The sequence below is a fragment of the Anolis sagrei genome, chromosome 1, assembly GCF_037176765.1.
Source record: "Anolis sagrei isolate rAnoSag1 chromosome 1, rAnoSag1.mat, whole genome shotgun sequence".
NCBI classification, from domain to species: domain Eukaryota; kingdom Metazoa; phylum Chordata; class Lepidosauria; order Squamata; family Dactyloidae; genus Anolis; species Anolis sagrei.
Genome location: NC_090021.1, coordinates 18,845,008 through 18,867,274, shown reverse-complemented (window position 1 = coordinate 18,867,274; position 22,267 = coordinate 18,845,008). Strand labels below are relative to the sequence as shown.

General features: G+C 37.8%; 1 protein-coding gene across 39 annotated transcripts in view; it reads right to left on the bottom strand.

Annotated features, from left to right (window-relative positions):
* Positions 1–22,267, bottom strand: part of NRXN1 (neurexin 1) — a 1,138,555-nt gene that overhangs the window by 986,829 nt on the left and 129,459 nt on the right. For 26 of the 39 annotated variants that reach the window (XM_067462984.1, XM_067462983.1, XM_067462987.1 and 23 more), the window contains exon 3: positions 6,922–6,939. The exons of 10 other annotated variants lie outside the window; for them this stretch is intronic. In XM_067462984.1, coding sequence (XP_067319085.1) covers positions 6,922–6,939 — 18 coding nt within the window. The remainder of the gene's footprint in view (positions 1–6,921; positions 6,940–22,267) is intronic. 3 more of the 39 variants (XM_067462985.1, XM_067463022.1, XM_067463126.1) reach the window with 1 other exon arrangement.

The window sequence follows — 22,267 nt, the reverse complement described above, 5'->3', positions numbered from 1 at the left end:
GAATGCTGGAAGAAAGTTTTTTTTAAAAAATGATACAGAAAGTGTTTACTATAGAAAATATCCCTTCTGAATAGAACATACAAATAATTCAATGATGGCCTTCTTTTCAATTAATGTCTTATCTTGTATGTTTGTTTCAATACTCATCCTGTATGAACTGCTTAATGATAAGTTCAGTTTTATACAGTTTAGAGAAGATAAGTTGGAGTCCTCCTTCATGAATATATTCAAATGTAAGTTTCATTGTGTCCTGAGGAGCATACTCCAGATAAGTAAGGATTTCAGAATGATAGTTCAGTTCTAAGTACATTTACTCATTAGAGGTGAGCAATTCGGCCAAAAGGCATGCTGATTCGGGGTCCATTTTCAGCTAACCTCTAACTTACTGGGAAGTTATTCAAATCAGGGGGAGTGTTGCCATTTTCATTCAGCAAATATTTGGCCCATTGGCAACAATGGGAAAACTTTAAAGGCTCAATCCTCAGTCATTTTAAGGCCCATCTGCATGAAACCTACCTCGGTTTTAGACCCCCATTAACAATTGCAGGCCTGCCAAGTTTCAGAACAATTCACCAATGTACTTATTTTTTAGAATTATTTTAAATTTTACCGTAACATTTTTTAAAAATAAGACAAACCACAAGAGATGGTTTTGGGAATTGTAGTCACCAGTTGTGTCCTTTCTCAGTCAATCAGAGCATGGACACAATGAGACCTTTTATTGGCTGAGAAACAGAAAGAGAGAGAAACTTCAGTTTCCGTCCTGAGTCCTCCTTCGGGGGTTGAGAAGTGACGGGATAGAAATATGGTAAATAAATAAATAAATAAATCATGCTCCAAGAGGAACTCAGATACTTTGCAATGCCCATCTCATGCAAGTGCTGCTGGGAAAACACATTCCCAGCAGGGACCTCTCTGGAGGAGGAGCCTAGGGAACTTTTCTTCTGCTGGGGAGGGAGAAAAGATGCTGGAGGCACTGTTTCAAGCCCAAGACTATTACTCATAAACATACCCAATTGAGTTCAGTGGAATTTACCAACTCAGCTCTGTCTTGGATTTATCCTTTTAAGCTGTAGTAATGTCTACTTCCTTTCCTATGCAAATTTAAAGGATGAAAACTATACATACAAGATTATCTAAAACAGAGTATAATTTCCAAATGTAATTTGATTATTGAATGAGTGTATGTTATAAAATTAACTGTGTGGAGTTCTCAAATGTATGGTATCAAATAGAAACAATGAAGGTATCCTGAAAATGTTTACCATACAAAACACTTTATTGGTTGCATGGTGCGAGTTCTAAGAACAGAATTGGAGTAACCTACTATTTAACTAACTAGAGATTATTGTATGAAATAAGGGCAAATCAAAGGAAGAAACTGAGCTGGAGGAACCATTTATACTGCCCTTAGCTCTTTGGAGCAAAGGAGAGATATAAATATAATGGTAAATATAACCTCTGTTTTCGTACATCTCTGTTTTGGTAATCCTCTGACCCAAAAATCACAGGGCCCCTTTGTGATCTTCCAGGGATCACAGACTTGCCTCAAAAACAACTTCCACTCATTCTTTAAAAGGGGGGTTATGCACACCTAAGGAGATTTTTAAAATTAATATTAATTTGTGTGTTTTAATTCCAGCAGTTCCAGTCTTTAACACTTTTCGCCAAAAGCTATTACAATTCAGCAGACTGTGTATGCATTTCAAGAAGTCCATACAGTGGAAAGAACTAGAATCATTAGTAGACTCAGAGAAATGGTTGCTTTAATGCAGTAATCTTTACTTATTACTTTGAAAAGCACAAGCGAAGGTGTATTTCAAAATAAAACTTCAAACAAATGAAGCTACAGAATTATTCTCTTTCATTGGATTAAATGAAACGAAACCATTTAAAATAAAATAAATTGAATTTGCTTGCTTTAAATGTAGTAGTTACGTTGGTTCAAAATTTACTATGCATTGCATATAAGCAATGCAAGCAGGAGTTTCCATCTAGTAAAGTGGATGGAACAGGAACACCGATACTTGCATATTCTCATGAGAATGTATTACACACATACATGTTTCATCTAGTTTTATGACAACTTCTATTCCGTACACAATTGGCTAATTGAATGTTCCTTTTCTACTGAATTAGTAGTTTGATGATCACATAGAGGGCATGCCCTAAATAAGTAAATTTAGGAAACATCTGGATTAAATCTAAGTGTTGTGTCTGCTACAACAATTTGCCACATCCCTCATCATGACCACTTCTCTAATGTTCTGAATGGAATGAGAAGGCAGAAAGCAAGATTCTATGACATTAGGATTACAGTATTATTGGAGAACTTCCTGGCAGCATAATTCCTGATAATGGCAGATTTTGCTGGCTGCCGGATTTTCTTAACTATTCTGTCTTTATTTGCATGTACAAAGTACAGATATGCACATATTAGGTTTCTAGCCTGGATTCAGAAAACTACTGCCATATAACCCAGAAGGTAAAACTGACTGAAAGTTCACTGCATGCTTTTTGCAGACCATCAACCTTGGGTAGCCCACTGAACATACAATGTGGTCCTAGGAAGGCTGAAATCCAAGTACCTCCATTTGTGCAGTACCATGATAAGTGAGTTCTAGAGCAAATCAAACCTGAACTCTCCCTAGATGAGATATACACTTTGGTCATATCATGAGGAAACATGACTCACTTGCAAAGACAATAATGCTCGGGGAGGCAAAAGGCTGCAGGAAATAAGGGGGCTGATTTCCAGATGCATAGATTCAATTAAGGAAACCAGGGATTTGTGTCTGCAAGACCTAAGCAAGGCTATTGATGATAGAAGACTTGAAAGTCTCTTATTCATAGTATCATCATAAATCAACGGCAACTTGATGGCATTTAATAACAATAAATGATGATAATGCATATATATTTGATAAACTAATCAAGCTGGGCTCCTATATATACTTTAATGGGTCACAATTTATGAAGTAAATTAAATACTTCTCCTAAAACAAAGTGTGAAAAGTGCAGCCCTGGGACCTTAAGGAGCCCCTGGGTTATTTTTGTGGACTATGACATAAATCTAATGACTAGACCCAGATAAAGTAGGTTCAGTGAATCTTTGAGATTTATGTAAGCACTGTCTTATCAGTTGACAATTCATTCAGTGGATTTCACTAGAATCATAGAATCATAGAATCAAAGAGTTGGAAGAGACCTTATGGGCCATCCAGTCCAACCCCCTGCCAAGAAGCAGGAATATTGCATTCAAATCACCCCTGACAAATGGCCATCCAGACTCTGCTTAAAAGCTTCCAAAGAAGGAGCCTCCACCACACTCCGGGGCAGAGAGTTCCACTGCTGAACGGCTCTCACAGTCAGGAAGTTCTTCCTAATGTTCAGATGGAATCTCCTCTCTTGTAGTTTGAAGCCATTGTTCCGCGTCCTAGTCTCCAAGGAAGCAGAAAATAAGCTTGCTCCCTCCTCCCTGTGGCTTCCTCACTAGTTGGAATTAACAATTAGAATTATGTCAATTATGTCAATGAAGACTGTGACTCCATTGGGTGACCTTTGATTGGCAACAAAGGAGGACAAATCCCTTTCCTGTAAGACTGCAGGTATTATAGTAGACCTTAAAGTGACGTTTTTCTGCAATCCATCTGAAGATTAACATAAAAAATCCCCTTTTCAAAACCAGCATAGGATGTCTGTTTGAACAGTTTTCCTCCTTTCAGGGGGGCAACTTCAGAGATCTGAAGAGGAACAATATTGGATATTTACCCATTCAAAGGAGTCTAATATAACAGCAAAAACAAAAAGGGGCCCTGTGCAACCTAATCCAAACAAACGGATGTATATATAAATCTGCACTGATGCTTTGGAATAGATTTTTGGATATTAATCTTCATACATTGCCTTTCAGCATGTGTTTGCAACTCATCGGCCAACACTAGGTTGTGTCTGTTTTTTAAATAATCTCCCCTTGCCCCCAAAGGGCCAATTCGTTTAAGAAAATGCTTGCTTAGTAAAGAGAGTTCTTAGTTGTTCTAATTAAAATGACTTCACAGGGCGCAGTGAAAGCACAGTGACACAGGTCACATGAACTGCTGATTCACGAAACACTTTTCCAATGGCTTTATTGCAATTTTGGAAGTCATTTCCTTTATTAAAACAATTTATGTAAATTGACATGTCTTCCTCTAGTATACATTGGAATATCAACCACAGTGACAAAAACTCTGGATAAAAAGGCATAGAAAACACTGTGGAGTTTGTTAGCTGCCTGGGAAAAATAAAATTGGCAATTGGCAACACATGGCTGATAAAAACCTACAACCAGAGCTGTGCTCATGGCTGCAACAGAAGTGTTTCTCTCTTTCCTTTTGGCACTTTCTGTGCCACCAAAATATCCACTCTGCAGTAGAGTATTCACATTGTTCCCAGATTAATAACTAGTTTTCTGACAGTGGAAAACCACATTGGGAAGAAAAATCCAACACGTAAGATTTTGTCATTTTTCTCCTGGCATTCAGTATCCCAAATTGTGTGCAGAAATTGGTCCACTGAGGAAAACATACTGTATATACTCATGTATAAGTCAGCCCCATATATAAGTGAAGGTCAGGTTTTGGGGCTAACAATATCGATGTTTATATGACATATGGATAAGTCAAGGGTTATTCTATAAAAAGGGGAAAGGGACAGCATGCTTCAGGAGTTTTTTATGACTCAGGTCTTTAAAAAACCCAGAAGTGGTATCATGTCATGATTGAGAGAGTAGAGGAGGACGGAGCATCTTTTAGGTTCTCCAAGGATGAGCTAAGCTTTCACCATTCTATCCAGGGATGAGGATAGTTTCTTTCTAATAAGAGTTAAGATATAGTACTTATATTGACCAGGATGTTAAGTATAATTTCAAGACTTCTGCATAAGTATATAGGGTAGTTCTTGTGCAAATAATAAAACAAAAATGCTAGTTTTAACTGCAGAATAATTCCTAAATGCTGCTTTGGTATGTTCAAATATTGGGAGAGTACCTCAGAAAAGTATTTTTCCACCTGCTATGGAGATAAACCTACTTTATTTCTCCTCACATGAAATGATTAAATAGTTGTGGATTTCCATCCCTAGTCTGTAGGATTTGCCAAACCACTAAAGCACTTTTTGAGGGCATTTAGGGGTGACTGGAGGGCACAAAATTGCTTTCCTCACGATTTCTTAGACAGAAGCAGTTAAAACAGCAGAAAAGTTCCATCCAATCCTGGGCAAATTCTTTTCAACTTGGTGGCACACAAATTGAGAAAGCCTAATCTAAAAGTCTAATGAAATGTCCATAAAAATGGGAGTAATAGACAAATATCAACATGCTGTTGTTACCAAAATACATTCCTAAATTTATAGACATTCCAACAAATAATAGAAATACTTAATATAATTCAGGCTGGACAAGATTACATGTTAGTTTTGACTTAGGGCCCTTCGAGACAGGCCCTATATCCCAGGATCTGACCCCAGGTTTCTGCTTTAAACTGGGTTATATGAGTCCACACTGCCAGATAATCTGGGATAAACAGAAAACCTGGGACAAAATCCTGGGATATAGGGCCTGCCTGGTAGGGCCCCTTGGGAGCTTTATTACACATACCATTTTTTCATGATGTATTTATGTCATCTGGAATTACTATTAGGCTTATAAACAGAAATGGCCTTGAGCACTAAGGGTCCATCTATACAGTAAAACTAATGCAGTTTGACACTACTCAATACTATAGAACATAGGAGTTATTGATTCACAAAGTCTTTAGCCTTCTCTGTCAAAGAATGTTGGTGCCTCACAAAACTTCAAATCCCAGAATTGCATAGAATTTAGACATACCAGCTACTTCTACAGTGTAGATGCTCTATTAGCCATGTCAACTCTCTTTCATGTTCCTGGTATAAATTATTTCCAGTGCCAATTAGTCCAATGAAACATGGGGACTAATGAATTTGAAATATCTAGCACTGGTAGATCATTCTTTTTGCCTCTCCTCTTCCTCATTCAGGTTAATAAAAAGGAATGAACGTATCTGTGCAATGAACTAATGGTATTGCAAGAGATCCCTAACTTCCAGACACTGATCATAGTCCAAAGAACCATGCAGATGTTAAATCAATTATTGCAATGTTTGGCTATTTCATTCCTTTTTCTTTAATTAAAAAACCAATAATACAAAATATAATGCACAAAGGTAATTTGCAGTCAGCAGTCTGGACTGTCTGCTTGCAAGCATGGTTTGTCTTTTAAAAATCACAAAAGAGTGATTAGCAGTTTTAGGAATAATGGTTGTGGTGATATTGATGTTACAAGATGATTTCTAATTTCAGTAGGTCATCAAAACTGTTTACAGTATAGCATGAGGAGTACTTTTAGGGGGGAAATAGGTTAAAACTCTGCTGGACATTTTAAAAAGCCCTTATGCACATCTAGAGGAGTTTATTGGATCAATGCCAAAGTTTGTAACCTGACATAATAGCCTTTAGTAGATCTGCATAATTAAAAAACGTAAATCATCAGCAAATTTCACAAGTTTGCCAACGTAAAACACAGTCAGTAAATCAGGCCAACAAATTGTACAACACAAATATGTACATTTGAGGTTCTTCTACCTCTCTTTTCCTTTGTGAGATATCCTTAGTGCAATAACACTGACCATTAAAATGGCTTCAGTTCTCCTAGATAAAACCAAGAGATTCTTCTGATTATAATGGTGAATTTGAAAGCACACAACCATGTTGACAAGTCAACATTCCCATCAGAAAAGAAGAAAATCAACTTACCGTCTTTAATGACAAGATGTACTCATATAAACATTAATCAGGAGGCAAAACACTAAATAGAAGGGATAGGAAGGGGAAGAAAATAGCTTAGGGAAATAAGAAAGCACCCACCTTCCACATGGTTGTCTTCTGAAAGCACATAACAAGGAGGGAGAGAAAAGGGAAAAAGAAAACATTCATTAAGCAGCATGCAGACTGGAACTTGCCTTTGCATGTGAGCACCATGCAAGGCACCAAACACCACATGCAAGTGATCCATTGCTAGTATTCAAAAAAAGGGAGTGGGTAGGGGAGACCAAAAGCACAGGGGAGCAGTGTTTCTTCTGTTAGAATGTGGTGGGGGGAGGGGAATCTTGTTTCTTTGCAAGATATGAAACAAAAATAGCTGCCATTTCTTAAATGAAAGGGGGGTTCTGTTTGATAAATGGACCTGTGAGATAACTCAAAGTCATCCATCAGAAGTTGCTGGATTAGTAAATGGTTTCCAAAAGTGCAATGGGTGTGTCAAGTGGATACTTTCTATAAAAAAAGAAAGAAAGAAAACCAAGAGAAAGAAAAAGGTGCTGAAAGTCGAGCTTGAATGGAAGGGGTACCCTCTGGGTTAAAACCCCTGTACCTTATATCCCACATAAGTGGGAGACTGATTGGGGTTTTTCATTAGGGAAAAATATAAACCGTCTATGGAGGATAAAGTTCTTGTTTCAAACACCCTCATATACTCAAAGCATATCAAACCAGCTTTGTCATCTTTACAGCACACACACAAAACTTACTAAGCTAAACCTAACTGGCTCTAAACCAATCTGAATCTGTTACAAGAGCCAGATGTAACAGAAGTCTCTTTTCAAACCATTTATCTTCTTGCTATGAACATCATAAATTCTGAAACATACAGCTAAGTTTCCAGTAAATTAAAAGTGTAGGAAGCAATCGAGCTCTAAAAAGAAAAGGAAGAAAAGTAATAAAAGTAGCACCCTGAAAAAAACATCCTTGGGAACCTCTATCTAGATCAAATTAAGCCATGTTCTGATATAGGCAAAGGATATATTCCTGGCCAGAACATGGTTTCTTGAAACCATTGATAATACCAAATGCCATTAGATTAGCTGACTTCTGGTCCCAGCATACAACAGATTTGCACTGGAGAACCTACAAATTAAACTGAGTTCACTAGGGAATCCTTAGTTTAGCAACAACTCTACAAGTTCATTTTGGTTTTATCCTGGTTTAGTGGACATGGCATCCCCCACTTCCACCCTAAGCATGAGACTTGTACCCTGGTGAAGATGCTGAGAATTCACTACTAGAGAAGTCTAATATTATCCTCACAAAACTCCATGACTGATTGGACCTATGAAAGAAATGAGATCCAACTAGCTTGCATCTCTCATTAAGATATACCATGTAAGCTGTTTTCATCCTTTAGAGCTTTCATAAATAGAGATGCCATTGCAATGACCAGGCAAAGAACATGACAATTGAAGGCATCTATTTCATAGTGCTACACAGGAAGGAGTTTCAATAGGCACATAAGTCCTACTTGTTCATATCTACTAAGAATCCAAATGTCCAGGTGTGAGTAGATTCCTTGCACCTTGAACTCTGGTGGGCCTTCTCCTATATCAGTCACCAGGCCAGGAGATTAGTGCATTTACTCAAATCTAATGATCATCCTTTTTGGCCAAATTACATTCCCCAAAATTAGAGTGTGCATTAGATTTGTGTAATATGGTAATTTTAGTGCTGAAACAAAGTAGCACCTGGAGCTCCAATTTGAGGGACAACATCTCTAATATAATTGTCAAGGCTTGATGCTATGCAATGCTGGTATTTATAGTTTGATGATACATCACCATTCTTTGGCAGTCCCTATGATCACAAACTACAGCCCTCATGACCCAATTGAGCAAGGGCAATTAAAGTGCATTCACTCTGCAGCATAGATGCACCCCAATGTTTTCTTTTCCATTGCTGGAACCTTTGATATCCTAACACTTTTGTTTTTAAAGAAGGATTTCAAAGCAGGTAGCACATCTGTTTTGGACAAATGACAAAAGAATGCATTTTTTTGCCACTGTGCATTACATTTCCAAGCAAATTTTTTTTTTTTGGTTTCAAGTTTTTGAAAATTGAAGTGTGCATTAGATTTGATGGCCCATTAGACTTGAGTAAATACGGTTTCTACTGCCAATAAGCAGTAGCTAAAAGCCACCATTGTTATTTTTCACATAATGTGTTTAAGGCAGTAACATGTCTTTGCTCTGTGCATGGGATAAAAAAAATCAGCTTGTTTTTCTTAGTTTTTGCATGATTTTACATTATTATTACTTTTCAGATTTGAATACTTTTGTGCAGAAAAACTGCAAGGATTTTAATTGTTGAAATATGTCACCTATTGATTTATAATGACCCTATGAATTTCACAGAGTATTCCTAGACATTGAATACTTAGAGATGGTTTCTCATTTCCTACTTGTGAATTATAGCCTAGAATAACTGGCATTTCTTGGCAGTCTCCCATCTCAGTATGAAAAGGATTTGACCATTCTCAGCTTCCTAGATCAGATGGTATCCCTTTAGGGCAGAGTTTCTCAAACTGTACTCCTCCAAATGTTTTGGACTTCAACTACCACAATTCCTAACAGCTGGTAAGCTGGCTGGTATTTCTGAGAGCTGAAGTTGAAAACACTTGGAGGAACACAGTTTAAGAAACACTGCCTTGGGGTGGTCAGGCTGGTAAAACATATCACATTATGCTTTGCAGAAGAAACCCACTTATACAAATGTGTATCAAATACATTTTTGCATTGAAAAACCATCATTTTTGTACAAAACTACCACCTTTTTTTTACTGTTGCTTCTACTGACAATGGAAAAGGAGGTTGGACTCAATGACTTTTGTGGTCTCTTCCAACTCTATCTTTGCACAATGGCAAAAATATCAGAATGGAGGACTTTTTTCCTCTATGAATCTCAAAATACTCTTTCCAATTAAAGATAAAAATATTGAATATTATTTCTATCCTTACCCTGAAACAGTTGCAGAAGTGTCTGACCACTCCATGAAACCAAGGGTACATTAAGCTCCATGACCCTTTCTCATGTCTTAATGGCCAATAAAGGGTAATAAATATTAGTGAGAGGCTTAACAGAATCACAGACTTTTTCTGAACTCTGGGTAGGCAAAATACAAACTGGTTTGTATGTGGCCCACAATGATATTTTTGTTACCCCATTCCCACCCCAATTTTTGGATGTATCTTTTAACTTGAAATACTCCAAATCCTTTTTTTTTTTGGGGGGGGGACTATTTGGGACCCTAAGAGGCCATTTTTAAAATCCAGATCGAACATATGGCTCACTTCCTGGCTTAAATGCTCAGTCTACCAAAGGCTACCAGAAATTAGACAAAATTGTTCCATATCCTTTAGAAAGGATTGGCCATCTCGGTAAACAAAATGTTCAAAGATGGGGATAGTATGAGACAAATACAGCTTTTTGAGATCAGTGAGCAAGGTGTGTGACCCCTGGAACCCAGTCAGTTGTCTATCTCTGCTCTAGCCTATCCATTTTTTTTCATGATGGAAGTTCTGTTTTTATTATCTGCATGTAAAAAATTCAACAGCTGAAATATTTTCTGTCCATGTTAAAACTAAGAGTTTTTCTCTATATATCATAAACTAGTTGGAAGTGCTACTGACTACTAATTACTTTACTTCTTTCTTATTCCTTAGATGTTTTGATAACTGTAAACAGGGCAAAATTGTGAAGATCATTATTACAAATGAACAACAACTACAGAATTATTCCTAATTATATTAACTAACCACACACAGTCTGACATTTCACACCAACATTAATCATTTATCCCCATTCAAAATCAATAATAGTCTTTATGACTTAAAATAACTTGGAGCTTATTAAAAATAGGGGGCGATAATTCAAATAAAATACAAATCCAGCATAGTTTACCCATGAGTATTTTATATGATTAGAGTAAAACTATGCCAAGTTTTAAAGAGCATGGATGAAGACACTTAAACCTGAATAAATTGGTTGAAGATGGGCACATCATTCACACAAACATTCCTGAGTGTTTGCCTTTCAGAAGCAACTATTGCTGAAAGCCATCAAATTTATTTCTGGGTCAAGAAAATAATCAGGAAAATAGTGGTTTCACTTATATAGCCTATGCAAGAAATCTACACAGGAACCTGAGAGCAACTGATGGAAGGGGCTGACAGAAAATTAAATTGCCTTCCATCTGGAAATCTATGCCCTCAATGTGAAAGACCATGTGGATCCAGAATAGGTCTCTGCAGTCACTTATGGACCCACCAACAAGACTTTATTCTTCAACGACAATAATACAAGTGATCCCCTATGATGAGTCAAAGTATAGAAAGGTAGAATAGATGACTTTGAATTTTGTCCTAATTAATCCACAAAGAGGCAAGGCCAGAAGTCCATTGGCTGTGATGATTTGAGCTTTATTGTGTTTTCTTGCATGACAGTAGGTTAGACAGGATGATCCTTGCAGTATTTTCTAACTCTATGATTCTCTAATGCTATCCAGACAATGATAGCTACTAAGTCCAATATATACAATATGCTTCCTTGTATTTTGACATTTGAAGCTGAGTGCTGGATGCTACTTTAGAGCCCTTCTACACAGGCCTCAATTCCAGGAGGATCATGCATATTTTATCCATGTTCCTCCCACGATCGAGGCCCCACACTCACCCCAAATGCCAGGCTTTCCAGGGGGATAGGTGGCTACATTCCCTCCTGGGTCAACCAGAGGATTTCCCTCCTCCTCCCCCCCCCCAACCTCCCAGTACCTCATTTTCACATGCCAAAAACTTTCACCTGAAGATGCAGCCAGACCCCTCAAGTAAGATTTTGAGGTAAATGGGGGGGGGGGGCTAGGAGGGGAGAGTGGGTGTGCCATCTTGCCTCGTTGAGATCTTGTAGCCTAAAGAACCAGGATCGCAGTGGGGATTGACCCAGAGGATGGTGGAAGCAGTCTGGATTCAGGTCTGGATCTTTCCAGGTGTCAAATTAATTTGGAGTAATCTGGGAAATCCCATTTTAGTCTGAATTAATTCAGGATTACTTGAGGCATCATTTGGATGGGTCTGGAAAACCCATGACAGGTCCTGCATTTTGGGCCTGTCTGGAAGGGCCCTTAGACCTGAGGTATTCTTCTGGTATATATACATTAGAATGGTTTTTATTTCTTATTTATTAAACTGCTTTTGTGCTGAATCTATTGTTGAGATCTCCTTTCATGACAAAAGGCAAAAATAAAATATTACTGATATATAAAAATGGTATTTTTTATACTTGAAATTGCATTCCAAATTTGAAATTGCATGTGGTCATACTCATATGTGATATCGGAACAGAATGTTCTACAAATATTTATTTTCTGTATTTGGATACTCTCACTTTACCCTGAATAATCTTCTTCTGTTCTGTAATACTAAAAATGTACTGTTACTTATAATTTTTGAATAATTTAGAAATACAGAAATATGAAGCTGCCTTATAACGAGTCAGCAATTGGTGGCTACTCTAGTGGTTTTTATGCCTTATCTGATTCTTTAAAGGAGCTCTCTTGAATAGGTCTCAAACAGTGAATAATTCCAGAGCCCAACTTTTTGACCCATCTAGATAAATATTGTCTACACTGATTGACGAAAGATCTCCAAATTTTCAGAGATTAGATCTTTACAGATGTATTGGTGGATGCCAGAAACAGAACCTAGGAGCTTCTGCATGCAAAGACTGCTTTACAATTCAACTCTGCCTCTCCCTAGGATTTATTAAAAATGTTGGCCATTTATAGCCTGCAAGTTAATTAAAGTCTGAAGGCAAATGTAAGATGTAAAAGTTGCCTATGACCTACATTTAAGACATAGCTGAGCAAAAATTTAATATTAGATGGTTTTCCCAAGTCTTTTTTCAGCAGAGTGTTAAATGGCAGTCATAGATTTACCTGCCAATTTTTAAAGCTACAATTCAAAGCAGACTTTGCATGCATGGTAAGAAATATCTGTCAAATATCCCCTTTCCATATGTGACTACGTTTCCAGACACACAAAGAGTGGTATCTGTAACATCAAGGCATTACAGTTGGTTTTTTATTTCCTGCCTATTATTTCACAACTTTCTTTTTAACATAGGATAAGATAAGAAGGTAAGATAAGAATATGGGGATGAATCCAATGGTGGACGGGTGGAATGGAAGACTATAGCAGAATTATGTATGTGTGTGTGTTTGTGTACATGGGTGTGATACAATTCAGGGTCAACTGGGAAAGTCCCCCTTACAGTTATTTTCCAGGATATCCAGAAGATTGCCGGGATGGGAGAGAAGGGTAAGGAAATAGGGGAGGGGAAGTCTGCAATGCAACATTACGTTGAGTCAAGGATGAAAAACTAATCGATGTGCATGAACAGCAAATTACATAAATGCTACAGAAAGGAGAGCAACCCATTCTATTTTTTGCTGTATACTGTATACTAAGCAAGCATTCTAGGTGAATGCAACATTTGCAAAACTGGAAAACTGGATTAAGATAATTCCTCTACATATGTGTAGTATAACAATTAATGGAATAACTACATATAGAATATCTTCGCTATGTCCTTGGTTCTTTGTGCATTTTTGCTTCAATCATCTATACACGAAAACTATATCTATCTATTTTAGTTGGATAGTGCCCAGACCAGCCTGATCCAAGTCTATTGTGAGGAAGATACATAGACAATGGATAAAGAGAAAATTCAGATTTTCCTTCAACTTTGCTATGTCCAAGAGCAGAATCAGAAAGGGAAGATACTCCAGTGAAAAAGATACTCCATCAAATGAGATTATCACTGCTCCTAATGTCCTGTCAACCAGCATTATTCTGCTGAAAGCCTAATAGAGTTCAGCTTTTAGCACTGGTTAGTTACCAGCTATTTCCATCAAGACCAACACATGGACAATGTGGAATGATTTAGGAACAGACCATATAGCTATATTGCTACAAGCAGGCTAGCATTTCAATTGGTCCAAAATTTGAAAGGTATAGATTGGTCCAGACAATTTCTAGCTTTCCTCTACTATGTATTTCTTTAACACAGAAGCACACCATCTATAAATTCAAAACACGATCTGTGCTATTAGCCAATGCCTCATGTTTCAAAGGAAACATGCATACAGCTTCAAGGAAAGAACAGAGAACATCCTGTGCTCTGTTGTCCATTCACTCTAACTTATTATTAGCAAGTGCGCTGTGAAGATAGATATTGCCTTGGCTAAAAGTATTCAGTACCCATCTTCTCCATAGATGCATCTCTTCCTTGAAATAAACAAACCAGTTATCACTCCAGTGAGCTGCCAAAATATCTAGAGACTCAAGAATTAAATTAAAAAATTCAAAATCAATCAAATGCTGATTTAAGACTGACATACAGTTACCTATTCCACTTCCGATATGTGGTGCAGCTAGTTAGTAGCTAGCTGCATTAAATCACTACTGACTGAGAGATCATGAGTTCGAAGCCAGCCTGGGTCAGAGTGAGCTCCTGACCATTAATAGTGTAGCTTGCTGTTGACCTATGCAGTCCAAAAGACAGTTGCATCTGTCAAGTAGGAAATGTAGGTACCACTTTATGCAGGAAGGCTAATTTAACTAATTTATGACACCATAAAGCCTTCCAGCAGCATGCATAAGAATGAGGAATTACTCCATCAAGGACTCGGTGTCACAAGTGGACAGCTTCTCCTGTGGCCAGAATTGAGCATACCCTCATGAAGCCGGAAAGCTGGAATGTTAAGTTGCCTCTGTGTCTGTCTATATATGTTGTATGTCTAATGGCATTGTATGTTTGCCATGTATATGTGCATTGTAATCTGCCCCGAGTCCCCTGTGGGGTGAGAAGGGCAGAATATAAATACTGTCAATAAATAATAAATAATTCTAAGCATTCTGGAATAATTTTTAGTACTACCATATCAGGAGTATTCATTTTTTATGCAGAAAATGATACTTCCTGATTGTTTCATCTGCAAATTATGGCACGATAATTTTGTGAAAAATAGATTTCAAACTACAAATAGTCTCTGACAGACAGAACAAAAACAATGAAAAATATTTGTTGCTTATTTCAAGAATGAAATCAGAAAAGAAATGCACTTTTATTGAGAGACACTGTGAGTTGCTCAGTTCTCTATATGTGAGAACTTCATGATTCCTCCCCTTGGGCTGCAATGATTGACAACAGCATTTCAGGTTTTCTGAAATATACCAAAGTGATTTTGTCCGGAAATGTAAAATTAGGTTTTTTGGTTGCAAAGCATTAACATGTCTAGCAGTGAGCTAGGCTGACTCAGCTATCAGGAGATGTTCATATACAGAGTAAGGACTACAGTCATGGAGACAAGGCTTCAAATAATCACTCAGCTATGGAAAACCTCTGGGTGGCCTTGGGCAAGTCACACTCTCAGAGGAAGGCAAAGGAAAACCCCTTCTGAACCAATCTTGCCAAGAAAATCCAGTGACAAGTTTGCTTTAGGGTTACCATAAGATGGAAATGTTTTGAAAGGAAACAACAACATATTTGATAACGAGTCACCAAAATTTTCAATCAGGGGAAAGACCATTTAAGTTTAAAGAGAATGAATGTTGGAGAAATAAAAAGTGACAGGCCTACCACCCATGCCCAGGACCAAGTTTTGGACAGCTGACTTTTAAAAGCCTGGCTCAAATTTCTGTGTATTTACAGTGAGGACAACTTCTATCACCTGTTGGAAAGATTGTTAGCCTCATGATCTTTCTGCTAACACAGTGGCCAAAAACTAACATTTTCCATCAGCATAAAAAGGACTTATTTGTATTCAGCAGGTTCTTCTTGGGCCCACAGGTGTTTTGGCTTATAACTCCCATAAATTCCAGCTAGTTTACCAGCTGTTAGGATTTCTGGGAGTTGAAGGTCAAAACCATCTGGGGACCCACAGGTTGAGAACCAGTGTTCTAGGTAATAGAGTTTTAGTTTTAGAATCTACAGCATGATGGACCAGATGAGTAAACTTTCCTTTTAGTGTACTATTTTTGTAGCAGCTGTGATCTTCCTTTCTTTGCATCTTTTGCAATCTTTCTTTCATCAATCTCATTATCCAAGGACCCCCATTAATCCAACTAGAAAACTGGAGTGTCACTCATGGGGTAGTCTGTGTAGCTTAGGGGCATATTTCTACCAAGGAATGGAATGCTTTTTCTGCCACAGACTGCCTGCTTCATCATATACTGGGAACAAAGTTCATCTTGTAAGAGTGATGTGTAACAATTTACTCTGGGAGTCCTGGGTTGTCACCAGTCCCAGCTCAGAACAATATTCAACCAAGTTACTGTTGAGTTAGAACTGCTGTCTCTCTTTATTATTATTACAAGCTCATCTTGCAGGGAATAACTGTTACAATTGAATCTGGTGGTATAGATTGCATAGAATTTCATTTAGATCACGTTTCTTCATGCAATAAGCCCTCCACTATCACAGGAGTAAGGAATGATTCCTGTGAAAGTGGAAAAAAAAACTGTCCATTAAAAACACCACTATTTTTCAAAGAATCTCTAGATATTCTAGCGTGATTCTCTCACCAGAAGCTGAACATTAAAACTCTATGGAGGAACTACAAGTGCTTGGAAAAATATTCCCTCTAGGAATCTTTATGTCTTCTAGCATCATGCTGGTGACCTAGTGATTCTTACAGAGAACACATTGATCAAATTCATGAATAATCAAATCTGCAAAAGTTGAACCCATAAAACTTGAGAGGCAATGGTATTTGGAATGGAAGAACTTGAATGTGGAACAGACATTATATTTATTTATTTATTTCAAATATTTGTACCCTGCCCTTCTAAAACCCCTGGGGGGGGGGGGTCAGGGTGGCTTCCAGTTGGCAACAATTTGATGCTTCTATGTCTACATAATAAGATACATATCAGTCAATAATTACAAATAGTTAAAAACATTAAGACAATATAATTAAAATCTACTAGGAATTACCAGTCTGGTGGCCATTATTTAGTTGAATTCTGTGATTGGATACTCCATCAAACTTATCCATAGTCCATTTCCGAGCCATTGTCAACATTGTCATTGTCAATTGTCCACCTAATTACCCAAAGGCCTGGTCCCACTTCCACGTTTTTAACTTTTTTTCTAAAGGTGAGGAAGGATGACAATTACATTGACAGATTTTCTAGTATAGAGTAAAAATATGCTGGTGAATGCACTTTGCTTGATGACATACAGTAAAATAGAGTTGGCATTTTACCAATAGGGATAGCATAATGTTGGACTAGATGGGCTTTGTTATAATTCAGCAAAGTGATTCTTATGAGAAATTCCTTTCAACATGAATGGCTGGCTTTGGCAGTTCCTTCAGGGAGAAATAATAATCACTTCTAAAAAGAATTTTTTAATGTCTAACTATTGATGTGGGAGGAGAGAAATGAACATGTAAAAGAGACACTCCACTGAGTTATTTTACTTTCTTTTCTTTTGTAGTTGTGTCATGTTTCTTCTTTTGGGTGTCATGAAATGGAATTCCAAGCAACAAATTGTATATGAATACAAACAAAGTGTAAAGATGAACTGTAGAAGGGTCTTACATTATATGGCAAAATTCTAAATGTTTCTAGGAAAACTAATTCCCATAAAATGCATCAGGCCAAGAAAATTACATTGGTATTCTGATGGTTAACCATTCAATAGGCATTATTCATTTAAATTCAGTATGTTGTTTTGCAATCCTCTAGATACATTCTTAGCAGTAAACTAAACTTCCTCTAAATTAAAGCAAACATTCTGTCAGAACCCAGATGCCTTGAAGAGCCAGACTCAAGAGTATGTCCAAAAGTAGAGTTAGGCAACCTTTCTCTTTCTCCCCTTTTTACTTATCATAGAATCATAGAATCAAAGAGTTGGAAGATACCTCATGGGCCATCCAGTCCAACCCCCTGCCAAGAAGCAGGAATATTGCATTCAAAACACCCCTGACAAATGGCCATCCAGCCTCTGCTTAAAAATATGCATATTATATGCATATTATATGCATATTATTATGAAAAACTTCAATAAAGATTATTTTTAAAAAAAGTAGAGTTAGGCAACCTTGTAACATCCCATACGAACTCTTCAACAACCCCTTGCAACTTCCAAGATACACCCAACATTTCATGAGTTATCAAGCCCATACCCATGAGTTTGCCATCTGCTCCCTCCACCCAAACCACCTTATTCTTCCTGGTTAACGCTAAACCATATTCTATGACAAACTTCTCATCCACATAAGAACCAGTAGCTCCTGAGTCCACCAATGCCCAAGTACTAACACTCCCACCTCCTCCCAACAAAAGCTTAACTTGAACAAACACATCTTCCTTATTTCTGGGCAATTGAACTATTGGCTCTAGTGCACTGGACTCTGGGAGCACTAGGGCCGACCTTTTCCCTGGACCTTAGATGGTTTTACAGAGCAGTTTCTAGCAAAATGACCCCCCCCCCCCCCCCACAGTATAAACATAAATTCAGTTGTCTTCTTTGCTCCTTCTCAAAGACACCCAGCTGCATGGGCTCCTCCTCCCATTTACTGCTGTTTACACTGCTAGTATTGGAGGGAAGAATCAGGCCCCTGCTGAGATGGCCCTTCCTTCTGAACTCCAAATGCACATCAATATGCAGTATTTTTTATTAACTTGTCCCATGTGTCTGCTGTTCCAATCAAGCCAATTAATCCTTCAATTTTTGATAATCCAGCAGTGAACAACAACATAAACAGCTTATCTCCCCAATCCAACTGGTGTTTCAGGAGGTTAAACTTGGTCAAGTACTCCAACACTGTGCTTTTTTCCCTGTCGCAAATGGTGTAGGGCCCATCCAGCATTTTCAACTCATAGCGGATTCCCAAAAGCATTGGTCAATGCTTCTTTGAAATCATTAAGGTTGTTCTTAATAGGGCTGTTCCCAGTAATGATAGATACAGCCCACTTAGCTGCTGGTCCAGATAACAAATAATACCCTTGGCCGTATTATTGGGTAACTCAGCAGCTGAAATTAGGCCAAAGTACAGTTCCACCTGTGTAAAGAAAAGAGGTAGCATGTCCTTAGATCCATCAAAACACTCTAAAAGCATGAAACGCCCCTTACGCTGTGAAACAGGAGCCTGTCCCGCCTGCATCTGCACCAGTTCAGCTTGCACTTGAGCCACTTGCATAATAAGTCCATTTAAACTTGCCATATTTGGCTGTTGCTGGCAGAAGGCAATCTGTTGGAACCCAGACGTCTTTAAGAGCCAGACTCAAGAGTATGTCCAAAAGCAGAGTTTATTCAAACAAAGCAAAAGAGACTCAGAGGCATTTAACTCAGTGCTTCTGGTCAAAACGCAAAAGTAGCAACTAGTTCCAGTTCAAAAGGTAAACTGAAGCAATAATCCGGATTATCTGGATAAAAGATCCGGATTAAACTAAAGTGCTTCAAAAGTCACACAAAATAACACAGCAAGTAAAGAGTTAACAACCAAAGAGCCGCAAGGAAGAAAACATAGTCAAACGAAGTCCAAAGTCAAAGTAAGCCAAATCCGAAGTTGCGAGGCTCCAAAATCCACGTAGACAGTGTCGTAGACAAAGCTGGTCCAAAGTCAGAGAAAGGGAAATCCGCACTCACGAGAATCCAAGCCGAGTCGAAACACAAACAGAAACAGCAACCTGCAGATCCAGGACCCAATCCCAACATGAAATAGGCAGCGACAAAACCCAAGGCACAAAACCAACACTTTGCCTTCTGCAAAGATTCTCCATTTCAGAGGCTACTTTTATATTACACCTCATCATCTGAAGATGAGTTGACCTCCATCCCGTCATCAACTCTTACAGCTGTCCTTGACTCCACACCTGAATTCCGATGCCCATCCCTCCAACTCCTCCGTCTTCTGTCAAGACTTAGATCTCCCCAAATTTCAGAAGTATCTCCCGACTGCCAATCCCCACCACCAGAAAACCTCACAAACGTGTCACTAGATGTTGGCTGAGCACATACATCTTGCACCTCTTGTACCTTAGTCCAATCAGTGTGCCATCCCCATCCTTGTATGCAGTACTTACTTTCTAATCAACCCCACATGTGAAATGGGAAATATATTATAGTTTAGCATCAAATCATATTGTTTGGAATTTTAGCGCATAAATTGGTTGTATGCAATCAATATTTAACTGAATATATTGTCAGAGGCTTTCATGACCTCTGAGGTTTCCTGACACAGATGCAGGTGAAACGTCAGGAAAGAATGCTTCTAGAACTTGGCTATATAGCCCGAAAACCCCACAACATCCCAGTGCCTGAAAAAGTGCTGAAAACATCTTACATATTGTCAGTGGCAAATCAGAGAGCAAGAATAAATCAAATGGATAAGTTGTGGAAATTATGTTTATGATAGTAATTCTGGAAGTTGTTCTGTTTTGCAAAATTTATGAAAGAGAAAACAGTTGCCTTTGCACAACACCATGTTAACAGAAACACAATATGCAACCATTATAAAGGACAGGGCTAGGGATCACATCAGTCCTATAGAGATGTTGCAATGAATTTCACATTTTACTCTCTTTGCTATATTGAAGGGCTGCTGAGATCTGCTTCTCATGACATCTGGAAAGCTATGCCTTCCTTACACTAGAGATTATGAAAGGCCTAGCAAACATTGTGTAACAACTTGTGCAAGAAATTATGTGACATCTTGCAGAATCTAACTGCTGGATTTCAGTTCTGTTTTCTCATTCAAAGAACATGAGAAATGTCCATTTTAGGTCATCTTTGAATCTGACCATATAATCAGTGCTCTCATAGTAAAAAATTAAGCTTTTATTCTTTGGGGTTAGAAGCAATATTTGAGCTTTGCCATTATGATATCTTTAGAGTATGCTCAGAAAACCTATACCCCTGTAATGCAATTATGCAATACAAATACTTCTGGGTATTGAAGTAAAATTCATAATAACATTGAACTCTATAACAGTACATGCTCATATTATATAATATGTGTCATAGTAAATGTATAATGAAATTAGGTATATGAATCCACATTTATTTATCCGATTATTATTTTTTCTGCTGTATCTTAGTAAAAATTAATATATCCCTGAAAAATGCTACCATCACTCAAGCTTATTTCTTTAAGCAGAATCAGTGCCTAAGGTTCTTACTATAATTCAAGAACATTTTAATGAAAGTGTTGAACATTCTGAATCAAGCTTCTTCATACTTTTACATCTTAATTTAGAACCCTTGGCTACATTCGCCAATATTATATCAGTTATTTTACTTGATATAGAAATATGAGGCAAATCAGATGCAAGAAAGGAACACTAACAGGCTGCTTAGCGTGCTTCACGAATGCTTTGCACGTTTCAAGATTGCTCTCCTCTGTGACACATCTTCAAAAGAGCTCCGTATTTTTGCCACATATGACAACACTTTCTTCGGATATATTCATGTTTAAGTCTAGAAATTATGGTAAAAAAACAAAGTGACAAAACCCAGGTTGCCTTATGTGCAAGTGAATGTAAGTATATTGCCATAACTCTTATCCAAAAAGGAACCATCTCTGAGTAGAGTGGTGAAAGGTGAGAACCTTTTGTGTCATGGGAGAATCCAAAATAAGTGCCTCTACTTTCTCTGCTGTGGCTCTGCTTCTGGCATTTTAAAATGCTTGTTGGGGGGGGGGGGGATAGCTGCACGAGTGGCTGCCACTTTCCCTATTCATGGAATAACCTCAACTTATTCGTGGGTCATATCAAAAACTATAACTTTGGCCCCAAACAGTCCTCAATTTATGCACGAGGTCATTTTATATTTGTTAGTTCTCATGTATACGATCTATGTGATATTTTGGATCTCACATTCAAACACTTTCACTAATTTTTACTGCCCCCCCCCCTTCTTGGTGATTACTTCTTGAATTAGAATTAGAATATTAGTTTGAGTGGTTAAAATGGGATAAACATGTGTAGATTTTCTGTTAAATCAAAGAGGAGGCAAAAGTACTCTGAACTGATCACAACAATAGATTTACTGAGACATACTTTTCCTAATGTCAGCAGCATAAGAAGAATCTATTACTTCAAAAACAGAAAGCAACGAGTCATTACCCATGCTAACTGCAATGCTATATTAAATCAGTAATTTTTACAAATGCAATATGCTGTATGTGGATGGGATAGAATTCTAGGACAAGCTCACAGGATAACATAAAAAAATAGAATTCTTCTTTTCATCATGGAAAACACCTGATTGATTTGGAAGGAAGCCAAAACAATGTCAATAAAGCTAGGAGGAATATTCATAGGGCAGTGCTAGGGGATACTGAATAAAGTAGCCTACACAATATGGTAAAAACATACACACA